The 20,276-nt window shown below is 36.5% G+C and overlaps 1 protein-coding gene across 1 annotated transcript; it reads left to right on the top strand.

Moving 5' to 3' along the window:
• The first annotated feature begins 835 nt into the window (after window positions 1-835).
• LOC132707289 (cuticle protein 19.8) lies at window positions 836-19,880 on the top strand. The gene is made up of 7 exons (XM_060679081.1): window positions 836-849; window positions 963-1,225; window positions 4,379-4,470; window positions 5,985-6,162; window positions 14,975-15,154; window positions 19,444-19,548; window positions 19,689-19,880. The coding sequence occupies exons 2-7, from the start codon at window positions 968-970 to the stop codon at window positions 19,755-19,757; spliced, it is 882 nt and encodes a 293-aa protein (XP_060535064.1). The 5' UTR covers window positions 836-849; window positions 963-967; the 3' UTR covers window positions 19,758-19,880.
• Window positions 19,881-20,276: the final 396 nt, after the last annotated feature.

The raw sequence follows: 20,276 nt of genomic DNA, 5'->3' as shown, positions 1-20,276 counted from the left end.
TACTTATAAACTTTTGTGTAGTAAGTAGAAAGATGCATTTCTGAAAACATCTGATTAATTTGATAGACATTGATGCTCCTTTGTCAACTCACTACAGAATACGAAGGAGAACTTTGGACGTAAACATCATCCAACCTTTCTTTAATAATTTTAGGTACTAATCCTTCTGTTGTAAAAAACTTTATGACTGCTCTATAATCAATTTCTCACGTCTTGTTTAAAATGCTGTTAATCGTGATAGTGGAGCTGCATCTATGTCAGGCCGGGAACTTTTGGCTCTAACCTCATATCTGCTAGTGGGTGTGGCTAGAGGTGGCCGGGTCAATTCCACTCCACTAGTACGTGCAGCAAATTCGTTTGGGGTGAACGTCGGAAGATTTTTCCCGAAAAGTGGTGAGTTTGTTCAAGAGAGAAGCTCGGCTGTGAGTGGCTTGGGCGTTGTCCGACACAACGTAGACTCCGCCCTCACTCGTAAACCACGCCCTTTGATATCGATGCTCCTTTGTAACCTCAAATCGTTGGGGGTTTGAGAGGTGGGAAATAAGTTGTGGAAGATTTCAAATAAACTAAGGGCCTGACTTGGGTAAATTTGGAGCTCACGCCCTTGGTCTCACGCCCCGTCGAAAGATTGAGGCTGACAGATGGTTACGACGTCGAGTTAAAACGTTAAACCGAGCGTATAGAAAAATGGCGGTTACGCGACCGTACTGTAAGCGACTTATGCGGGAAGTGTAACCTTTCTCTATGCGAAGCGACGAAAGTGGTGAGTACGGGGAGGCAAGTGGCGCGAGCCTATATAAACGCGCCCGTCGGTTTCTAATTCCCAACCAGTGGTGGTACGCGTTTCAGGTGCGTTACGTACTTTCTCGTTCCTCAGGGTGCGTGACGCCGGTCGAAGAAAGCGTTTTTAGCGTTAATTGTTTAATTAAGAAAGCTACCGGCATTATTTTCACTTTTGCCAGGCAGAATGAGAGAGCTTATCCTAATGGCCGCTATTTGCGGGTCGGTTTTTCACGCCAGCGCGATATCCGATCCCGCGTACCAGAACACCCAGTACGCTCAGGCCATCCCGCAGGGGTACAAGCAACCTGCTAGGCCCGTATACGAAGCAAAACCCGAGGGATTACAGTACTATGCCAGTCAGCAGCAGCCCCAGAAGAACGTTATACAGAGGCCTCAGAGTCCCATACCTCAGATATTGTTCACCACCATTCCCCAGGCTCAGGTAAGCTTTGAAAGTTTTCTGTGGGATCAATGCTTCGCAATGCTAGTGGCAGTGACGCTGCTAGATTCGACCTGCAGGTACTGTGGGGCGGATAAACAGCTAAAAAACGTGCGAAAATGTTTCTTTTCGTATACAGGGAGTCACAGTTGCAAAATTTTCTTTTTTTTTTTAATTTCAAAATGGTCGGAACAAAGGTTCCAAATAGCCGCAGTTTTTTTTAGATCACTTGCAATCATTGTAATGAAATCTTCTTCTCCAGCTTAGAATTATTCATGGGTTCCTAAATATCAGCTGTTAAAAAAACAATTAGGTCGTGTACAGGCTGTCCAGATTATAACGTTTTCTTGTTTTTCCTTTTCTTGAGACATTTTCAGAAAATAAGATTTCGAAAGTTTCTCTTTGCGGTAGTTTTTTTTTATTTTGAAAAATCCTGATATTGATTGGTTTTTCGTTTTTTCCGTTGTTTTTGGTATGGTTTTGAGTTTTTTTTTAGTTGTTGGTGGTGTGTGCTCAACGTTATTGTTAAAGCAATATGCAGTTCCTCAAAAATTGTGGACCGTTTTTAAATTTTTTGAAAGCAAATGGAATGCTATTATTTTTTGTATGCAATTATTTTATGAAAATTAGTCCTCAAAGTGCTCCCATTTTCCCAGGCCAGTGATGTGATTATTTTCTGGAAATACTAGGAAAATACGTAAACTGTATGAATCAAATATCGAGATTTTCTCAAAACCAGTAACTTATATTTTTATAAAGACTTCACATTTTCTTGGCATTTAGACGATTACAGAATTATTCATCTCCTACTTAATGGTGATTATTAAAAAAATAATTAATTCGTATGCAGTGTGTCATGTTTTCTTTTTTTACTTAAGACATTTTTATGATTTTTTTTTCTGGAAAACCAGTGGCTTGTAATATTTACGAGATGAGTTCACATGCTAATTAGTCTGACTTTCTTCGCATTTTAAAGTTATTCATGCGTTTTTTGTGTGTTTAAAATAGCATTAAGAAAATTCTCCTTGGCTGTAGTTTTTATTTTACAAATAATATTAGTATTAAATCTGCTTTCTCTATTGTTTTTGGTATGGTTGCATATTTCCTCAGAAATTTGAAAACTGTTTTTTTATTTTTTGAATGTTGATGGAAATTGGAAAACTCTTTAATTTTTTCAGTCCTAAATAGCGTTTAAATATTAGATGATTTACATGGATCAAAGTTGCAATGCTTTCCCATGTTTTACTTTTTTTTACCCTGTATATCGTTGGCTCCTCTCTATTGCTTTTGTTATCGCTTTGAGTATAACCAAGACTAACTAAAACTATTAAAGATTTCAAATTTTTGAAAAGATTTTATGGATTGCGTCTCTCGACATAATTATGAAACTAATATGTAGTCCATCATTTCCTTCCTTTTTCCGATGACGTCACATGCTAGTTGCTTTCGTATTTTAGGACCATCCATATGGACCTACACAGCTACTATTAAAAAACCCATTAGGCTTTACGTAATCTTTTCCAATGGCGAGAACCGAGAATTCTAACCTAAAAAGTGTGTAATATCTCTAGAACTATATATTAATAAAATATGTGCCTTCCGAATTTTTCGCGAAAATTATATCGGCATCAAACGGAGGTGTGCGTCTTTTTTTTTCATAAATCCCACTCCTGATGTTTCGCGATCATCTCGTATACGACGACGTCGGTATTGCGTGCGGTCCCCCACTATAATCGTGACCGTATATCGGTCCGATTAAATCTTAATTAACGGCGTATACCGGATAGGCGACTATTAATTACCTGGCCGCTTTAAAATCCACTTAAACGCAATTACGTAAACAGAGAAACAGATATAATTCTCGGGCCGTACATATGGTGAGACGGGGGGGACGGGCGGAGACTTTCACTAGCGTTTAATAACCCGCGACGCGTATGCGGGGTTCTTAAATCGGATATGGGAATTTCACCCAGGAAGTAGCGGCAACGACTTTATACGGGGTGCCCCGCAATTTACGTCAAAATCATAACCTTTTCATTTTCGGTGATTAAAATTTTGTGTTATAATTTGCAAGGATCTTCCAAAATAACAAATTCCCCCCCCCCAACCCCAAACAAAAAAAAGCATCCTTTAATTATAATCCAAAACTTTTTGTTTTTCTTTTTTTGAATTTTTCGAGTGTTCATAAAAAAATCAGGTGTTCAAGGGCATATGAAAAGGTTATATTAATTAACTAATAATAATATTTTATTAATTTAGACGGCAATTCATAGAAACGTAATATAAATATTTGGTAACTGTGATTATAAATTTTATAAATATTTCTAGGTGTTAAATGCAAATATATTTTTTAATTTGTTCTTAAATCATTTATTTATTTATTATCATATATCATATATTTATTGTATTATTTTTAATCATATTTGGTAAATAGTGTCTACAAAAAAACGCAATACTAATTAGGTAACAAAGGTCACTGTCCCTAAAATAAATATTGTTATAGTGCACTTAGCACTTCTTGGCACACAAATTTGTAACTGGTGTGGATATAATAGAGGAATATAAGTAAAACACGTACGTACGTATATTTGTATGACAAATATTGACTGGCGACTATCCAGATCATGTGAAAAAATGCCCGTTACCGAGGTTGCAGTTTAAAAGACGATAAAAATAGCTTCAAATTTTATTTCCCATTCGCCATACTTTACCAAAATATACTTAATATACTTTTTCTTTACTACACACTGGAAAAAAAGTGAGAACATGGACTGGATAGACAGAAACAGACTTTACAAGACAAGGTATACAAGAACGTTTCAAGTAGACGATATCAAATATATTCAAAATTACCGCTGTTTTGGACTATCGGATTCTATTTGCAACATAAAAATGTACAAATTTATGTCTTTTACAATTTTTGGTTTGATTCAATTTTAAAATACCGCCTACATCAAATCACCGAAACTAAAATGTTAATTACAATAACAATATGCCTAGTAAATATGGCAGCCTGTATATTAGGTAACCCATATTCTGGTGTTTGGTGTTATTTTTTATACATTTTTTATAGCACTCCTAAAAATAATACATTATTCAACAATATATAATTAGGTGAAGATAGCCTGCTAAGCATCAACTTTGTCTTAATTCCAGCTACAACCGCAGCATCCGCAGCAGAGACCCGTCCAAACATTATTCTATGACCAGGCGGTGAAGGCCCAGCAGCAAGCTCAAGCCCAGGCCAGGTATACTTCAACCAAAAATATAGTGCTCTTACTATCGACCCCGTGATAAACTTTGCTTATTGTTTATTACTCCAAAACTGCAGCCCCTTATAGAGCACCCTGCCGAGCAGACCCTTACCCGTAACCATTCCAGGACCGTCCTAGGAACTTATCTACCTACACTAACAAACACTAAATTTTTCACAATTCTGGAAACATGTACATAAAAAAATTAGTACAAAGTAACAATTTATTATGTTCTATTTCATTACATATCTACATAGTGTCATTATTAAAATACAAAATATTAAAATCACTATCGCTACTGTCGTAACATGGTTCATAGTTCACGAAAGCCACTAATCGTTCTCGATTAATATTTTATTCTTTTATTACTCGTTTTTCACAGTTTTGTACTGATATTTTAGCTACCTCTTGCCGAATTACGTTTATGGTACTATCACCAAATTTAGCCACCAATCATCTCAATCGGACTAAATATGCAATGATACGGTAATCTCAAGATTTTGTGTCCGTTTCGTGTAGCTCTCTCTTCAAAATATTTGATAATGATAATCTTCTACTCAACCGTTTTTGAACCCAGCATGAAGAATTATTATGAGTGTTCCATGTGTACACACTTGCTACTGTTATCACACCATCTTTTTTTTACTGTGTCATAAGTGTCGAACCACGTTTCACCTACTAATGCCCAAATTTTTCACTTGCATTTAAATAATATACTCTCCATTGCGAAATTCCATTAGCACTTGACGTTTACTAATTGTTTGGGACTGAAAATCCATTGTCTCCAAAAAAGTACACAACCACTCTTTGGCACAACTGTCAGTACTTTTTATGCAGTTCTTCTAGGGTCAAAACGCCTAATTAGATCTGGGTGTTGCTCTTTAACAGTTCGAGAAGTACCAGCATCTTCATTTGCAACAATTTTTTTTACAGTTGACTTCGGAACTTTGGTCATGTCACTTGTTTTTATTGCTGCTCCTACTTCCCATTCTGAATTTCCTATAACATTGTAAAGTTTCAAAACAGTTTAATTAGCATCCGAAGGCAAATGGATTCGCTTTTTTTGTACAGTACAGGTACTTACCCTTACCCTTACCCGTTGAACTATTCAGTGAAGACAGCCTACCAGGGTCAAAGCACGAGAATCAGGTACATATATACATACTTATAGGCAGGATCACAGTCGAATACCTCCGAAATATATACGAACATATTGCAATTTAGATTAAACGCTTCTGCGTTTTCTTAAATACCCCGCATCAATGCTTAATCAAATTTAAAACGGTCCATTTACATTTCAAATTAAAATTTCAAGTTTTTACAAATATTCGTTAGGGTCCATCTCAGGCAAGACCTACTTAATGGAGAATAAACATCTGTTGGGATCGGTTTTACCACGGTCCTACGAAGGTAGTGCAAAATACTTAAAGTCACTATATTTTTGGTCGTACTATAAGAACCCAATCTATCCCTCCCACTGCTGTCCTAACGCGCTGTGACGTCTCCAGGCAGTCTCAGCAGCAGCAGCAGCAGCAGGCTTACGCGCAGCCCGTGTACCAGCCTCAGGTCAAGTACGTGACCAGGCCTGAACAGCCCGTGTACAGCGCGAAGATACCGCAGCAGCAGCAGCAGCAGCAGCAGCAGAGGCAGCAACAACCCAGAGACGACCAGGCCGACGACTATGACGTAAGTGTTTTCGAAACAAAGGCCCGTTTTTGTTTGAAATTGCATTCCGGCGAGGCGTTCGGCGTTGTCGCGTTGCATTTTTCGGGAATTCGAAAAATTCGAATTTTTCGCGTCAGCGGGGCGGGGGGAAGGGCAATCCTCCCGCTTAATATTAAACCGGGTTATCTTCCAGAGGCGCGCGGTTTTTAATCTAATCAGTGCCCCATATACCGAATGAAGACTTTTTGTTTGTACTAGAATTATTCAGGATTATAAAGGGCAGGCCACAAAAGTATGTAGTGAGAAAGTATGTTTTTTTTAAAAAAATTGCATACCTTGTATTGTATTTACGACTTGATTTTTGCTAGATAGGTCCTATTTCAAGAAAACTAGTAGAGCTATAGGACGTCTCTTTACTAGATTTCGAGAAATTCCACTTGTCCCAAATCGCTACTTTGTTTTTTTCAATAATTTTTTTTTTCGAAGATTTTCGGGTAACAATTCACTTTACGAAAAACAAACAAATCTACCATTCAAGAATTATAATGTTATAGTCTGTCTCAATCTTCGTCGTGTTGGCTTTTGACGAAGCCTCCCCAATCAAGCTTTAACTATTGTTATTGTGTAAAGCCGCTAACGAAAAATTTATTATAACTTGAGTGACAACCCAGGGATGGGCCAATTATATTTCTTTCTTTCTGATGTATTTCTTAAGTGTCCAAAACTGCTTTGCTATTGTCTGCAGACAATGTTAATGATTCTAGCTTGGATTATCATGAGGATACAACTGCCGAACTTGTTGTTGTTGGTTATTTTCATGGATAACGCAAGCTACGTAAAGCACCGGCCTTATCAAGTTTAAGACTGAAAAAAAGCGCAACCTTTGGACAGTATGTATGTGATAATTTGACTGAACAGTAAAATTAAAGGTCAGGGCAGAAAATGTTACACCTACTTTAAATTCCGGTGTTATAAATTTGATCAAAATATAATTAATAACATACGAATTGAGAGCTGGAAAACTTCAGTACAGCACATTATAAAAATTCAAGACTCTTACATTTCTATTCGAAACAACATAATTATAATTAATCTCAATGACTCTGATAGTGAAACAGAATTAGATCTAGACATGTAGAATAAAAATTTAATAGATATTCCTAGCTATGAATTTATTGTATTTAATAAGACTATACCCACCCAAATAAACAAAAAAAAACATAATTACCAAAATTTTTAACAGTCCGTCCCTAATGTTCTGTCCTTTAATACCTACCGGACTCGTTTTATTATCATCTGCAGGTAACTTCGATAATTGCACGATGAAGATTGAGACAGACTATACCCATTTTTAAAACAAAGTCAGATTCAAAGTACTTATAAGCTTGCAAACTCTTAAAAGTCTACTAATTGTAGTTTCATCTGATATCTACAAGAAAAACAGCCCATAATGTCAGTTTTTTAATATTACTTTCCAACCAATATCGGGATTTTCTCGCAAAAATGAACAATCCTGTAGGGAAAAGACCGCCAAAACGGTGGCGAGAATGCTGGAACTCGTCTTCCGGAGAAGACGTGTTGCCAATGAACAAGTAGTAGCTTACTAGAAAAAATACATACTAAAGTCAAAAATTTAAAGTGGCCCGACTCCTATGCATGCAAGTTTAGTTTCGGAAATACCGCCTATTTCAAAATGACGTACTTCTGGCGAAAAAATATCCGCTGCTGCCTTATTTATTTAATTTTACAGGAACTAAAATTCAGGACTCGAGCCGCTAAGGCTTTTTTCGAGTGTCGCTGGTTAGTAAGTGTGGTTTAATGCTGAAGAGACTTTCTCGAAAATAAACACGACGGCTTTTTAAAAAAGGACCAAAATATTTTTGGTTAGCTTGGATTAGTAAGTGTAGTTTAATCCTAAAAAAAAATTAAAACATTAAATACTTCTTATTGCGACATTTTCGAAAACATTCTCTCTCTCTCTCTCTCTCTCTCTTTTATATTTCCCCGAAAAACTAATCAAACAGAACTAGTGGGGGGTGCTGATCGCTGAATTAATTATCCCGGTTTTTATTTCGCCGGAGTCGGCGATTAGGGGGGGGGGGGGGCGAACGAAGGCTTATCAAAGGCCGGAAACTCCTTACCGGCTAATTATAAGGATCTGTAAAAATTAATTACTTCCGAAAGATTCGACGTTTGCCTCACCGCTTCCAAGCGGGGGAACGCGAGGGGAATGGGGTTACGTAAATAACCCCCTATTTGGTTTAAATCAAAAGCCGGTGCTAGCGTATGTACATACCCCCCATACCCCCCCGAGATTTATTAAATTAGTTAAGTGCTCTCGGGCCAGGGACGGGGCGTGTTTGCACTTATTTCGCAATAAATTTGAACCGTTGGCGGGGGGGGGGGGGGCTCGGTGGGGACAGTCTGACGCTTGCTTATACGCTTATACTTTGTCAGGTGTTTGGTGGAGGGGGGGGTGGCTGTAAAACGCGAACAGAAGAATGAGAAAGAATATTATTTTCATTTTACCGCATAAAAACAGCGGCGTGCGCCCTTGTACTTTGTCGAATACACTAAAAACGTTCAAATCGGATATTAAAAAATAACTTTGGTATAGTTAACAGGGCTCTGTGAAAATGGCTCAAAAAAAAATCGGATGTTTTCGGATACTTTACCTCACGGCTTCAATTTATGTTAGTGAATGTATTCGTAAAATGTAAAAACTAATGGTCGTCGAAAAAGTGTAGTATGCAACACTATGGATAAACTTAAGTGCCATGAAATTTAAAATTTCTTTTGGGGCTGAACTTTGACGCCTTCAGTCCCTTTTTGCGGATAATTGTATACAATTTATACAAATATGTTTCTGTAATTAATTTTCTGCGAATAAACTTTATTTTTTATTATTATCATCAACGTTATTATTAATAACCACACTTTTTAATTTATTTGGGTTTTGAGTAGTCTTTGCTATTTTGTTATTATAGTAGAGATTTTAATCGTGGATGTAAAGTTAAAACGCCAAAAAATGCTGCTTTTAAAAGCAAGACAACGCAGAACGTTTCTAGCAATTTATTTTTACTGATAAATATTTAATCAATACAATTTTCTTTAAAAAAAACTTACATTTTGATGCTTTATTCTTAAAAAAAAAAAAGATATTTGCCGATTTCCGTCACAACTTGGCATTGTTTATAATTTACGATCCAAAGAAATTGCCAGATCAACACCACCACTCGACTTTTGGAGACGGAAGATATGCGTTAACGGACGGGCCGCCCCTGGCGGCGGCGGTTAAACTTTTACGCCCGGACCTTTGTCAACACGGATGGCGTACATTCCAATAATCTCCCCCACCACTCCGATTTTACGGCGAGACTATCGCGATTTACGGGCCACTAAAGATTTTATACGGCGGGTTTTGTTTTAGCCGAAAACTTTTACGCGGTTTCGAGTGATACAACCGTGGGGGCGGCTATTGACTTGAAACAGCGCCGCCTGTTTTTATTCGCGAAGTTAAATGCGAAACGTGTAATTTTAATTGAATTTGCATCGATAAGTCAAAAGAAATTTTTGCGTTATGCAGTCGAACTAAAACTCGAAATTTAAGAAGAATGGAAACACGATTCATAAATATTTTTCGAGCATAAAAATAAACCAAAAGGTTTGTGTCTGTATGTCGTAGAAAGAACATATAATTATAATAATTATAACATATTGGCTTAAGCTTGTAATAGAAAAAAAAAAACGTTTTCACAAAACTAAACAGTTGACGGACAAAAAAAGATATTTAATTTAAATACTCAATAGAGGTGGAACGAAAACTTCCATAGTTGATAATAATAACAACTATCAAATATATATATATATATATATATATATATATATATATATATATATATATATATATATATATATATATATATATATATATATATATATATATATATATATATATATATATATTTCATGCTTAAAACACTTTAGGATCTGTCTCAAAAATATATTTTTCGATATTTTTGGGGGCAAGAATTTTTTTTTTCTATGTTCGACAGTACGGTGGGCTCTAAAATAAAATGCTACTTATTTGTGAGCCTTTTAAAGCTTCGCCAAACAAACTTTCTTGCAAGAATTTGTTTTGTATATTCGGCTCTCGTTATTCTCTTCGAAACAGGGGTCTTTTCATCCTTGGTTGACTTCAACAACCACTCATCAAATGACACAATCGGAATCGTCTTGTGTTCTTGGGATGTTATGGAAATTGTTTCTATTTTATGTTGATGATGTTTGTTGTTGACTTCTGGATCAAACGAATCTTGTTAAACAGCGTTCCAATTTAACTTCTGGTTTATGGCCATCATATTGGAAAACAAACTCTTCGTTACAGCGACCCCAACAAGTATCGTTGCATGGTGTTCAATAGGCGTGTTTATAACATGTGCTTCAAGATTACTAGTTTTGAAATACAGTTGTCTCCATCTACCCTTTAGATGTGGCAGCATAAGCAGTATTTAGTAGACAGTCCACCGTTCCCATCCCAACATGTTGCGCTACAACTCATTAGAACATTGCTGTTTTTGATGGATCCGCGCAAAAGTTGTTTTCACTTAGGTTCCAAACCCGTGATGGGCTTCCTTGCAAACCAAGTTCAGTTAGGGTTTTTTCAAATAAATCAAAATAGTCGGATCAAACTCTCGACTGGAACCTTCGGCACTGTACTAACACACAATAACGCGTTTTACCACAAACCGAAACTCAAGTTGGCATCTTCAGGAGAAGATTAAAACTAAACTTAATAGAACAAATGTTCTCTATATATATACATCGGGAAGTGGGAGGGGGAATTACGCACTGTTCACGCAACCAATCAGCGCGTATAATGGGCTAAATGGGATTGGACCTCTGTCCTTGGTCAGTGCCTTATTCCCTCTCTTAACAATTTCTAAGCTTTCGTAGGCATCTAATTTTCTACTATTATTTACATGTTTAAATAATTTTAAATTACTAATATCTACCTTATGATTATTGTTGAACGTATGTTCGGCTACACTTGATTTTTCTAATCTACCAAATTTTAAATGAGTTAAATGTTCCTTAAATCTAACATTAATTGATCTTTTGGTTTGCCCTACATAGGACTTGTCACAATCGTTACAACATATTTCATAAATTCCCGACTTTTCAAGGATATCCTTGGGATTACCCAAGAGATTTTTTAATTTTGATCCGGACTAATAGACACTTCGAAGACCTGCGGCCCTGAAGACTCTATCAAACATCCAAAAATTTATGTCCCATTTATGACGCTTTTTATTTGGTAAATATTGTTTGATCGTGGTTTGGAATTTTGTACCAACCAGAGATTCATCTGTGCTTAGCTGTTTATTGGGCACATAATGCTGACGAAAAACTCTGTTGGTATACTCTTTAAAAAATGCTATAGTCTCATTGTTAACATTTTTGAAAATTATTTGCGGATTCCATTAAAAACATTAGGCAACTCTACTTTAGCAGCCATTTTTTTCCTATGCTGATAAAATATTCATTAAAGATATTGGTCATAGCTGTTAAAATATTATATGACTATAGGATATGCTTTCATTAAACCACTATTTTAATTAAATAATTAAATAACTAAATTGATTTATTTCGTAAAAAATTGCCGTGCGCGCCGCCGCTGTGGCGACAGCGCCCTCTTTTTCCGCGATTTGCCAATAAAACGTTTAATAACAATAATGATAGCGGCGACGAGGTTGCGAAAGGGGGCACTGGCAATTATTAACTCGCTAGGCTTTCGATCTGGTTCACTTTCTCGGTTACCCAACTTATAGACCCGCGGGGTGCCCCCCTCCGACGCGACGCCCGCGATTGTTGGGTGTCGTGAGCGCCGTTACGTCACGCGCTGTTCTCTTACGGCCCGTGCATGCGGAAAACAAACGAAAGGAACAATAACATCGAATCGAGATTCGTTTGTAAACGGGTGGTCACGAATTTTCGCGGTTTGAGTAATTTTTTTTTCACCTCGTTTTATTCTTTGAAGTTTTTTGGGGGCACACTGTATTTAACTCTTAGGTAACTTTTTAATATATATATATATCAGCATGTTTTTTTTTGTAAAACAATTAATTTACTATTATTATTACTTATTATGCTTAAGCACGCGACATTTCGATTCGTCCCTAATAGCCCTTTTTGATACGTATTCATTCACAGACACCCTGAGAGGAGAGTAAATATTTTTGGTTGTCATTTTTAAGATAAAATACTCTACAGGGTGGTCTATTAAAAAAAAACTGGATGACGTTTTATCTCTTTATCTCTTGTGTACGATTTTTTATAGATCGTGTTGGATCGAATTTATTGAATTGAAACCGTTTGTTTGTTTTTATTATATGTGTATCAGAAATGGAAATATATACAGGCTGTATAAAAAAATATAGGGTTTCCTACCACTTCCAGATCAACCAAACTTTTAACGAGTTTTGAATTTGGGTAAGCGTATTTTCCCCCATGTGTATATTCTTTACCTATTGATGAACTTCAAGTTGGCAGAGAATTAGGATTAGTACACAATTTAAAAATATAATTTTTAAAAAATTTACGTGTTTATTGTAGTGGCAGTGTCTCGATTTGCCCCCATGTGTCTTCTGGGCACGTGTCTAATTTTTTTAAACACACTTGATACAGGCCAGACTTTTTTTTTCTATTTGTAAGATTAACTTGTAACATATGCTTTTACTTTTACTTTTTACATTTGTAGCAGCCAAACCTATAATTTCATTGTGCATTTTTCTTAAATTCTTTCGTAGAAATGTACTCTGTCCTTGAAATTCATAATAAATAACAAATAAAATTTGAAACAATCAAAAACTTATAGTGTAACTAGTATAAGCTAATAGTGTATTTTCGTTACTTCTCCATCTTCCGTTTTCGAGGCATCAAATTTAATTTAATGGAGTCAACTACTGAACTCCGATTTATTTGCGTCACTTCCTTACATATAGCGCATCGATGAATTATACATTAAGTCAGACGCAAAATGTTTCAAATTTGTCGCTAGAGAATTAGAATTTGTATATATCTATAAGTGAAAAAATATCAAAATGTACATGGAAATTGTCAAAATACATATTATGACTAAAAAAGTAAACGAATAAGTCATAAATAGCAACAACATTTTTAAGCTTTTTGTTTTAATTATTCATAACTTCATATTTTTATTACTTTTCCAATAATTACTGATGTTTCTTGTTCTAGTCTCTGTCTTTAATATGTACGCTTCTAAGCTTTTGATACTACAAAAAACCTGCCAACTGTGAATTTCATTCAATGATCCACGGGAAATTTCGAAAATTTTAGAAAATGCAACACTGGAAAAACCAAAAACGAAAAAAAAAAGCTAGTAATGTCTTTTCGCTACTTTTCTAACCTCCGACGTTTAATTGGTTTCTCAATTTATTACTAATGTTTATTTTGCTAATGGTGCTTCAATATGTACAGTTCTAATTTTTTGATACTTCAAAGGAAACTTAACTTATGTTGTCAAGTGTGAATTATTTTCATCTATTCCGAGAAAATTCAAAAAAATTACAAAAATTGAGATACTGCACAAAACCTTAAACTTAACAAATTCTAACCTCTAATCCCCAGGACTTCAAATCTAGAGATGTCTAACCACAGAATTCCCATTTAGTTTCGCCGCTTGTTTATAGATGGCGCGTGATGCAATAACAGATTATTATTACTTTTTTTAATTTGAAGGATTGATTGACTAAAGTTATGACAAAACTTAAATTTCAATTATACTTATATGTCACAATAACTAAAGGTAAGGTTTAACTTGCAAGAGAATTACAATTAGTGTTTATCTACATGGACAAAAATATCATTTAAAAAACAATAAATAAGTAAATAATAAAGTTTAACAGAATTACGCTTTGTGTCTCAATTATTTGCCCACCAACATTCATATTATCTTTACTTGCTCCATGTATTACTATTGTGTATGTGCTTCTACATGTACGGTTCTAATTTTTTGATACTACAAGAACACCTACTTATTACTGACACGTTAGACTTACTTTCACCGATTCTCAGAAAATTTCAAAAATTTAAATACTGCAAAAAAATCAAAACTTATACAAAAATTAAACTCTAGTAGTGTTTTTTCATCACTTCTCTAAGCTCCGTCACCCGAAGCGTCAAACTGATAGATCCAAAAGTAACCAAATAAATAACAGAATCCGGAATTAGTTTAGACGCTTCTTTACTGATGGCGGCGCCTAAAAGAATTACAAATTATGAGCGAAACATTCGGAACTTAAAATACCTAAAAGTTTTTTTCAACTTTGAAGGATTGACTAACTCAAATTATGACAAAATTTGAATTTGAATTATACTTTAAGTTGTAAGTAAAAAGATTAATAATAAATTATATAGCACTTAGCATAAAGTAAATAAGTGAGTCATAAAAACTAGTCAATACAATCAAGCTTTGTGTCTCAAGTATTGGATCACCAATATTACTTCATACTTACTTCAAAAACTTAAAAAAAGTGAAAGCTAGTAGTACCTTTTCATTATTTCTCTAACCTCCAACCAAAAAAAATTACAGAATTCGGATTTAGTTTAGCCGCTTCTTTACCGATGGTTGTGCATAACAGAATTACAGAATATTAGGAAAACAATCAAAAAGGCAAAATACCAAAGAGTTTTTCGAATTTGAAATATTGATCCATTAAAATTGTGTTCGGTGAAATTATTAATTATTCTTCATCCTTATCCAAACAGTTCCGCTTTATGTCGCCTAACCGTCCATTTGTGACCATTCCAGCCAAGCCCGTCGTACCAGTTCGGCTTCGACGTTAAAGACGACCAGTACACCAACTACCAGAACAGGAAGGAAGAACGGGAAGGCAACAAGATCACCGGGAGCTACTCTGTCGTCGACGCCGACGGCTACATCAGGACCGTAAAGTACACGGCGGACCCGAAAGAGGGCTTCAAAGCTGAGGTGAGAACGCCATAACCGAATATCGGTGATTTATTATTTACGCCATCGTCGAAATATTCCCTCGAATATACACACACACATATATATTATACATTATGCATCGACGCTGCAGAGTTTACAACGTAAAAGCCCCCGTCGCGAATACAAACGCTCCCGCAGCGACCTTTTGTAATGCGAAAGGTTTCCTAGTTCCGTAATAAATTCGATACGTCGTCCCATAAACGTATTGCCGGATGTACGGGAAACGGTATTTGCCGGCGGGGAGCGGGGGGCGATTTTCGGGGCGCGAAAAAAATGAAAAGGCGGGTGGGGGGAGGCGCGGACCAAATTACACGCAAACGCTTTTATCGGCTTCGGCGGCGCTTGTAAACAGATCAAAGGGAAGGGGGTCGCGATTCGATTCGTTATTCGACTGGGGTTTCGCAACGTTCAATTTGCAGCGAGTTTTTTGATGGTTCGAACTGAAGATGGACTTTATTCCGAAATATTGGTTGAGTTTTGTTTTGAGAAGTCCAGTTGTTGTGTCATGTATCAAAATTTCCCGGCCTGAATATGAAAGGAACAAAGTAGAGTAACAATTTTTTATTATTTTTCAATATAATCCCCCTTAACTTCAATACACTTATCTCTTTATTACCAACTCAATCCCTTTAAAAAAGTATTCGTAAAATGAGCTAAAGCAGCCTCTTTTAACTCAACTTCGTCGTTAAACCGCCGTCCACGTAAGTCCTTTTTCAAATATCCAAACAAATAATGGTCGTTGGGGGCCATATCTGGACTGTAGGGAAGATGATCTATCTATTGCAACCCACACTCTAAAATGGCAGCTTGTGCAACACCAGCAGTTTGGACAGGTGCATTATCGTGCAAAAGACGCACGCCTCTGGTCAGTTTTCCTCGACGTTTTACACGTTTACACTCTTGCAATTTATGTAATAATGTTGCGTAATATTTACCATTGACAGTGGTATTAGTTTCTTTAAAATCTATAAAAAGAATTCCTTCACAATCGTGGCTATCACCTTTTTTGTTGACTGGCAGACTCTGAATTTTCTTGGGGGTGCTTCACCCTTACGACGCCACTCCCTTGATTCTTTTTTCGATAGAGGGTCATAATAGAGAACCATAGTTTCATCTCCCGTCACAATAGTTTCTATCACAGGCTTCGGTTCCGACCCACAGACTTCCAAAAAAGACAGCGCACACTCGACCCGGCGTTGATTTCGAATACCCGAAAGATTTTTAGGAACCCATCTTGCACTAACCTTATGCATACCTAAATGATCATGCAGGATTCGACGAACACTTGTATGAGAAAGCTTAGTAATTTCTGAGATTTCCTTGACCTGTAAACGTCGGTCTTTCAATACCACCTCTTCCACAATCGCAACAATACCTTCCGTTATGACCTCCACTGGTCGACCAGTTCTTGAATCATCTTCAAGGGACTCCTGCCATTCGAAAACGTTTTGTCCATTCTTTCAATGCAGAATACGAACGAGAATTTTGGACGTACACACCATCCAGCGTTTCTTTAATTGGTGAAAGATATAGGAACTGAGTCTCGGTGAAGATTATTTCTCGGATTTTTCTTTGGTTTCATTTCATGAGTGTCACAGATTTAAGGATTTTTTATGCTCTTTTGTCTCTAAAATTTGAATGCAGAAAGTAGATCATTAAAACTCATTAAAAATTAGGTTGCTATTACAAGATCCTTCTGAAATTCTTTAAAGGAAAGTGTGAAACATTTTGTCTTGGAAACAATTAGCACACTGTTCATGTTTTGGCAAAACGCTATCTCCTGCTAAACTTATAATTTTGTCTTGAATAGACTGGAAACTTCCTAGTGGCCTTTGTATTTTGCAAATCTGAACATTTATGAAGTTTCTCGTAACTGCAACGGGATGACGTCTGCCATTGTCTTGCTGAAAAACTGCATTTTGCAATTGCAACAGGTGGTAAGACGTTATTAATTGTTTGATGTTTCTATCCACAAAGAATCGCCAACCGACACCAGATGTAGCTAACATTAATTCTTTTATATATCGATCTCATGGACTTGTCCGATTATGCTGGTTGTTCTGAAAGGATCTCTAAGGGAACCTCGAGAGTCGTTCTTAACATTTTCGGATAACTAGACTGAATAGGATTTAGCTCAAATATGCACCATAACATGTTGCTATTTCAAATGTCATCACGTCTTTTCCATAGAACCACTGGGAAAGTACGTTTTTACAAGCTTTCTTTGATTCAAATTTTGCATCAGCGAAATTGTTCGCCACAGAAACCAATAGGTGAAAGTCACTAAGAGCAAGATCCGGACCATAGGGTGGAAAACAATTCCTGTTCTATTGACTAAAAAAAAGAGGTTTCATCATCAGCCGAAATAATTAATATATATAATCGTCAGCGTTTAAGAAATACCTGGTCCACTACTGCCTTGTCATTGAAGTGTTAATGGTTAGATACACTTATAGATAAACAAATATAAACATTTCATTATGCCAGTGCTTAGTAAAGAAATGCCCGAAGAAGAAAAAAGATTGCAAAAAATGAAAAATCAAAAAAACTACAGCAGCAATAATACAACTGCTCAGTGAAATCCTACCGACTGCGCCAATTATGTTCAGGCGACGACGAGATTGACAATTGCAAGTTTCTGCAGCAACCGATGCGACAAGAATCCATTTTTGGATTATTGTTAGAGTTTGTAGGAACGTTGTTACAACTACGTCAATCACGATACATTTTGGGATACACTATACCCATAAGTCGAAATAGCCGGTCACCCAGTTTAGTTCAATGCCGAACCCGAATCCGATTAAAACGGTGGAGCAATCTGCTCTCGAGATTCCTTAATATCGTTATTATTCGGGGTTGTTTCGCGGCACCAATAATCCCCGCCTATTATCATAATAAAATCGAGGCGCCTCAGGGCTTAAGATCGATTTCGCGCATTTAAAACGATTAAAATTGGGGCTGGTGTAATCTCGAAGGGAAGGGGATGATTGCTAATGCGGAATTGGAAAACCAAAAACTAAAAATTTGTGTTACCAGTCACACCTATGCCACAAGTTTCTTGTTAGAAATGATCACCGTCGAAAAAAAAAAATTCTTTTATAGAGTAAATTATTAACCGAAAATCAAAATTTACTCCATACGGGGCTATATCCTCTATTTAGAACATTGTTGGACTTATATACAGGGTACGTCGTTTGTGGGCAAAATATCTAAAATATTCTAAAAATTTCCGTTTTTGTGGGTGAATTATTAAAGATGTGATAATTTTTTTTTTGAACAGTATGGTAAACCATGTCGTGGGAGAGTTTCAGGATTCGTCAATTATACAGGGCGCGAGATATTTGCAAAAATATCATTCGTCAGCTCTATTATTCTTGCAAATTTTAATATTTACTGATATTTGCTGTAACTTTGAAGTTCGACGAGATGTGATGGACATTTTATACAGGGTGTATGCACAATTAAATTACATCGATTTTGCGAAAGTTCCATAGCGGTCCGTAAGAGTACGATAGAAAAACAATGCGTCCCTTTACTATACGAAATCGGAAACGATTTTTCGAAAGCAATCTTGTTAGTCCTGTTTGATTAGTTTTTCGGGGAAAATATAAAAGGGAGAGAGAGAGAGAGAGAGGGATCATTTCCAAGTGAAAAATATATTCGACATATACTTAGATTCGATATATCGTTTTCCAAATATCTGTATTGGAACATACACACTAATCTCACCAGATATGTAAAATAAGTTTGGCCATACTGTACAATATGATATACCACCAGTTAGAACTTTGTAAAATACGATTGTGTTTCAATTAAAGAATATTAAGTTCCCTATATATACCTATTTATACACAAAAAATATTAAACGAAATAAAAAATATAAATTTGTTGATAATCGACGTATTGGCGTCAGTAAGAGTATTTGCTAATGCCACATCACGACATCACAATACAATAAAATAGCACGTATCGAAAAATTCATAGAGCTCATTTTTTGTGTGGCCCCACACGAAGACATCCAAGGGCGAAAGGTCAGGGGATCTGGGTGGCCAAGATATCTGACCTTTTAATGAACGACTTGAATAGTATATGATTTTAACAAGAGAAAACGTAGGTCAAAGTCCTTCTTGGATGAAATAAATCATGGTCTATATATAGCAATTAAGACCCAACCCTACGAAATGGGATAAAACATTTTGTGGCATGGACTGAAAATTTTGCGCTCTTTCCTAAAATCGAAAAATCCAACATGGCGGCCATGTTCGCAGGTGACGAGGGAACCCACAGACATCGTCATCAAGACGCCCAAGCCGGACCCTCAGCAATTTCAGACGGTCCATCGGCAACCCCCCGTCAGACCGCAATACGTCCAGGTAAGTGGCGGTGGGGGCGGTAGGGGGGTGATTGCTTATTAAATTCCTCTCCCAAGCAACTCGAAACTGTAATTTAGTAATCTGGGCTCGAGTGGCGCAACCCTCATGACGTAATTGACGCCATTCCGGCTATTTTACAGGCCGCACCGCAGCAGAGGCCCCAGTACGCTCAGGAAGAAGATCAGAACGTGGTGTACAGGTACCAGTGACGTGTCTGGCTGGGTTATACTACTGTTTTATCGCTAAGTAATCTTTTTTAAATTGTAAATTGTGATTTTGTTTATTTTTATACGTCGACCTACGGTCGTTAGGATTTTATTTATCTGACGGATGCGTCGTGTAGATTTTACAAATAAATGTTGAGAAATCTACCGCGTTTTGCTGTCCCATCCCGTAAAATCAGGATTGCGCCCTGCGATGGCTTAAAATTAATAATAAAACCTCCGTATATAAAAATATCATCAATATAATAAAGGTTATTCATCAAAATAAATGTTAACATAACGTACATAACGAAAATGATATTTTAATAAACAAACTGGTCAGCACTGCAGCAATATGAGAACCAATACGAGGGTGGGGTGAAAAGTTTCCGGTACATAAATCACTGCTCGTACCCCAGACTAATCCTAGTAGAGGAGTAAGTTGATCCGTGATCCCATAAGTCCAAACGGGCTTCGACTCTCTGATAAACTTGTTTAAGGTGCCAATATCAGACACACTAGTCC

The sequence above is a fragment of the Cylas formicarius genome, unplaced genomic scaffold, assembly GCF_029955315.1.
Source record: "Cylas formicarius isolate icCylForm1 unplaced genomic scaffold, icCylForm1.1 PGA_scaffold_9__14_contigs__length_23061073, whole genome shotgun sequence".
Classification (NCBI taxonomy): domain Eukaryota; kingdom Metazoa; phylum Arthropoda; class Insecta; order Coleoptera; family Brentidae; genus Cylas; species Cylas formicarius.
The sequence above is the reverse complement of the archived record's forward strand: the minus strand, read 5'-3'. Positions and strand labels throughout refer to the sequence as shown.